Consider the following 5,024-nt stretch of genomic DNA (forward strand, 5'->3'; position numbering starts at 1 on the left):
GAAAGATTCCCTTCCACCCCCCATGTCATTGATTCACCAAACATTATGGGAGCTACCTAGGTAACTCTGTATCTGTGGTGGCTTAAAGTGATTGACTGAAGACAAGAAAATCCTGTTTCAGTAGAGCACTGTTTGACGACATGCTAAAAAAGTGACAGACACTTGGGATATAAAGATGACAAGTTCTTGTCCTACTGGGCGTGGGGTCTGATTGAACTTCCTATGGAAATGCATCTCTTGGAGGGGAGGGAGTTTGACTGGGTACAGGCATTAAATTCTCTTTCACTAAAGAATCAGCCCCCACTATACTTTGTAGGCACTAGTTTAAACTCGGACCTTTTTTTTTAAAAAAAAAAATCAGACTGCCCCAAAGCTTAGATGACTGAAATTTCACCTTTGAATACCTTTACCATTACAAGAATATTCATGGATATAACCTGAAGGTAGTTGCTCTAGTCCCTGGGGGCACCTAAAGAGTGGGAACCTGTGTAGATGAAAAGAGTAGTTTTAAGGGGGTAAGAAGGTCTCTCTCCTCCAACACCCAACTAGGTATCTCTGTGCCAACTGTGGGGTTGCAGCTCCATTGTCATGTGTTCTGGTCCAAGGATGCACCTTGCTGGAGAAGAGGATCAAGCTGAAGTAGGGGCCAGGTGCTCTAGCAGTTGACAGGTTGTCAGGGAAATGTTAGGTAATTCAGCAGCACGGGGGAAACCACCCTTAGAGAGATAGACTTCCTGAGAATCAAGGATGCAAATTCTTTTAGATGTCTATGCATTAACTTGACTAACACTCTCATAAATGGATGAGTTGGAATAGTCAGGTGAAATCAATCTTAGGCTTCCTCTGTCATTATGTAAATGGAGTAGGTAATCAGGCATGACTAGCAAAATCCAACTCAGTATACAAGATGATACATCACTTTAATTGTACAATTTATCAGAACAACGACTATTAACATACAAAGTACCATTCAGCTCAACTGCAGGTATAGGCAGTGACAAGTATCTAATTCTTCGAAGAATCACTTAACTCCCACAATCTGTCCAGACACATTAATCTAAGGACACGTTTATAAATAGCAAACATGATTTTCACATTGTAGCTTTCTCAAGCATATATACAGGTGTGCAGTCTTGTTGATGGGTTGATTACATAAGCGCTATTCTCGATGTATTCATTCTCTTGACATCCGTGGAGACAGTTATTTCTTTCTGCAGAGTGGATTTTTTATTCCTCATCCATCATTTACAATATTCTGTGAATCAGTATTACTCTTTATACTTCTGAAATAGTAATATTTGAATTGGAGTATCACTGCAGTACAAATCCTTGTGTCTTCTGGTAAGTTCCACCACTGTCAAAGAGTTTTTGGTTGTAATCACTCTCTCTCTCGCAACAAGAGCCCAACTCTACTATTGGGTTTTAGCATAACACACCCTCTTTATAGCTTGCTGTGTTAACCCTTGGCTTCAAGTCCTGATGATGTAATGAGGGTGGGGTGTACTGGCAGTCAGTACATTTCCTTATCACTATTTACAGCCATTTAAAACCATGCTGTTAGTAATCCAAGTCCGACATACCTTTTCTGAAATGTTCACAGTGCAGTATTTTTGTGGCCTAACAAAAGTTTTTTTACATCATTAAAAATAAACCTTTTTATAAAAATATAATACTTTAAATGTTTACATCGACAAAACCAGTTAGAGTATACTGTGCCACATGCATTGTACAGTAGTAAGCACAAAATCCCACAGAACAAAACATCACAAAAGTCCTGACCAGAGTAACTGTTCATCCAGGTGAAATGGCCAGAACTTTCAATTGCCTTTTTCTTCCCCCCTAAAATATGTTTTGCTTAACACAAAACATGTCCTAATGCAAAACTGGACTCCTCCGGATTTTATCATCTCCAATTGTTTGTGGGGTGGAAGGCTGCCACCTGAGAAAGAGGCTAATATTTCCAGTCCATCGATTCTTTCTCGGCTGTACTTATGAGCCATGATTGGAACCAATGAAGTTTTAGTCAGATGTATTTTGCTTTAAAAACATGCTGAGTTACCTTAAAAAACATTTATCATCACAAATTACTTGTTTCATTTTCAGAGTCATCATTAAAAAAAAAAAAACAGACAAAACTTCTAAATGTCCACATCCAGATCAGAACGGCATCATTCTCAAACAGTTGATTTTTAAATGACAAATATTTCACTGTGACTAAGCTATTTTATGAAAACCTTAACGTTGTCTATGTACATATGTAAATATTCCTACTAACTTATAAACACATTTCATGTCCTGCTGTTCTGAAATGTTGACCGTGTTGTCTATGGATAGTTCTCCAATAAAAGGAATGTGTAGACAAAAATTTAAAAGGGAATGTTTACCTAATGGGCAAATGACAACACCAGTAATAAAAAAATGTGTTGTTCATACAACACATAAAAATTATTTGAAACGTTTTAATTCTAAATGAGTGGCCTGGTCCCAGGGCTGCCACGTCTGTCCTGGACATTGCCACTTCTTTTGAATTTTCTGTGATCAAGAAGCCCTCACAATGCATTGTTTCTGTTCCCCATATGAAATCAGGTGGGAACCCCGATTTTTAAAAATTTCAACCCAGCATTCAGGTTTTGGCCTGATTGTGACAGAAGCGTCATCACAGTTGCAGGATTGCTGTTGGTCACTGGCCTGTGGGACCAAGCGTCTGGCTCCGATGCTTTGTCAGATGAGAAATTCCGTAGAATCCAGTCATTTTAAATAACAATATAAGGTCCTATAATAGTGCAATTTTGGCACAAGCAAATAATACCTGGTGGCCTTTCAGTGGCCAGGCAGTGAAAAAAATATTGGACAAAGTGTGGACTGTTGTTTGGACAGTTCAGTAATGCTTCTCAGAAGGGGGCTGGTGGTACAGGTGTCTCCATCCATCATGTATCCCCCTCGCCGTCAACATTATCTTGTGATGACAACAGAGAAGGATATGGAGCGACACATTTGACATTCACGTATGTAGCGTTCACATGGACATAGTGTTCCCCAATGAAAGTAGAGAATATCGCTGATATCCTGGAGACCAGTTCAGAAAAGGATGGGCGCAGTTCAGCTTTAGGGTGCCAGCATTTCAGCATCACTTCATACCTGTTTCAGAAAGGAAACAATGCTGTAAGGACTCTGAAGGCAAGTATTTCTGTAAAAGTAAAGAACATAAGAGCTACAGAAGATCCTGTTGGAATTCTTACTTACAAGGGATCTGGGCAGTATTCAGGTTGTAGGAGCCTTCTGCCTTGCAACAAATATACTGTTATATCAAAGGTGTTGACATCAGGATAAGGTGGTGCTCCTCTTGTCATCAGTTCCCAGAGGAGCACGCCAAAGGACCACTGGTCAAACAAGGGAAGGGAGAATCCAGGTGAGGGAGGGGTGACCACACAAATATGAAAGGTGATCAGCAGGTCTTCATAACTAAACTTGGTTTAGTGTATTCAATACTATTGCTGTTTTGGGCAAAATCTTCCTTAAAGGCAACCAGTAAGCTACATAATTATGACTCGTTTAAACAAGAATTGGATAAAGTTTAGATTACAAGTAAATGTAAAGTTTTCAAAGTCCACATGATGATTAACATTTCATCAGTAGTTTGTAGAGTGCATTTTCCAAGTTCTCTCTTACAAAGCATTAAAACGTTTCTATCCTTCTTTTTTATAATAGCTTCACTACAATTTTAGATTATTAGTAAAAAAGAAAAGACAAGGCTTCCAAAATTTTAATGTGTGGGATTTCCAAATGAATGTAAATACTCCTTAAGAAATGTAACCATATCTAAAAGTTAATGCTAAAAGAGAAGGTCTAAGTCAGTAAAAGTAAAAATCAGAAGTAATAAAACTGTTAGGCATCAAGGCTCTCAACTGAAAATGAATTTCAATAAAATATATTTTGAAAATGTTAAAGGAGGAAATTAATATAAAACAGCTGTAACAGTACTTTACAGGATGATCACAAGGCCACAGAGAGGTTGACTGATTTGCTAAAAATTCCCCAATAAATCTGAATTCACACAGGGATGAACATTTAAGAGTTCTTGACTCTTGGGTCTTGCTTGGTCTACTAAACTTCACTAAGTATGCAATTTCTTGATTTAGAGCACTCTCCTTGGAATAGATCAGGTCATACATATTATCTTGCCCTGGACGTGTGCCAAGGTGAGAATGACACAATGAGAGTAAGTCAGCATGTGTTGGTCACCGAGGACCAAGGAAATCAGTCCTCCCCTAGCAACACTTCCAGGACACTCACAGACCAAGAAGCACATGGGGGCAGGAATGAGGCACTGAGAAAAAAGAAGCTAGGAGGGCAAAGAGAATACAGATCAGACATGCAGAGCAGGAAAACATAACATTGAGAAGCAAGTGTAGCTCGTAATACTCAGCAAGAAGGAGAATACAGCTTGTGTTTCTGAAAGAAAGAAACCAGGTAGACACTGTGGTTGCCAATACAAATCTCCATTAATAACGTTTTCCCTTTGCCCGAGTGTGAGAACCCTTTGAGGTCACTGACTTCTTTGATCCAAATAGAGAAAACCAACTCCTTCCCAGGTGGGCACTAGATAACTTTGCCCTTCAAAGTCAAAGTTTTCAAAGCCTAAAAATCTTATGAGTCACTTCTGACAACTTCACTGTGTTAACCTTCAAGTTCCAGAATTTGCATTAGAATTTAAATCAATTTAACAAGTATCTACTGACCCTTGATGATGCACAAGTAGGTCACTGTTCAAGTTACTGGATAAGCCCCAAGGCTGATTTAACAGGGTTAAGAGTATTATGCAATTAACTGTCACATAGAACAATAAGGTCTAATAACTGTGATACAGAGCAATTATAGAAAAGAGGTACAAATGTTGTGAAAAGGCAAAGGGATAATAGTGGGGTACTGAGAAAGGCTTTAGGAAGAAAGTGACAGTATAGCAGGTCTTGAGGAACAGGGAGAATATGTTAAATAGATATGTGTATTGTAAGGGCAGAAAGAGT

At 38.8% G+C, this 5,024-nt stretch overlaps 1 protein-coding gene across 2 annotated transcripts in view; it reads right to left on the minus strand.

Annotated features, from left to right (window-relative positions):
* Positions 1-2,442: 2,442 nt before the first annotated feature.
* Positions 2,443-5,024, minus strand: part of MET (MET proto-oncogene, receptor tyrosine kinase) — a 135,567-nt gene continuing 132,985 nt past the window's right edge. Inside the window, exons 20-21 of one of the 2 annotated variants that reach the window (XM_007450782.1) lie at positions 3,244-3,380; positions 2,443-3,138 (exon numbers count right to left, since the gene is read on the minus strand). In XM_007450782.1, the coding sequence (XP_007450844.1) occupies positions 2,928-3,138; positions 3,244-3,380 (348 nt within the window). In that variant the 3' untranslated portion in view covers positions 2,443-2,927. The remainder of the gene's footprint in view (positions 3,139-3,243; positions 3,381-5,024) is intronic. The other variant, XM_007450781.1, reaches the window with a different exon arrangement.

This window comes from Lipotes vexillifer, unplaced genomic scaffold (assembly GCF_000442215.2).
Source record: "Lipotes vexillifer unplaced genomic scaffold, Lipotes_vexillifer_v1.1 scaffold314, whole genome shotgun sequence".
Classification (NCBI taxonomy): Eukaryota; Metazoa; Chordata; class Mammalia; order Artiodactyla; family Lipotidae; genus Lipotes; species Lipotes vexillifer.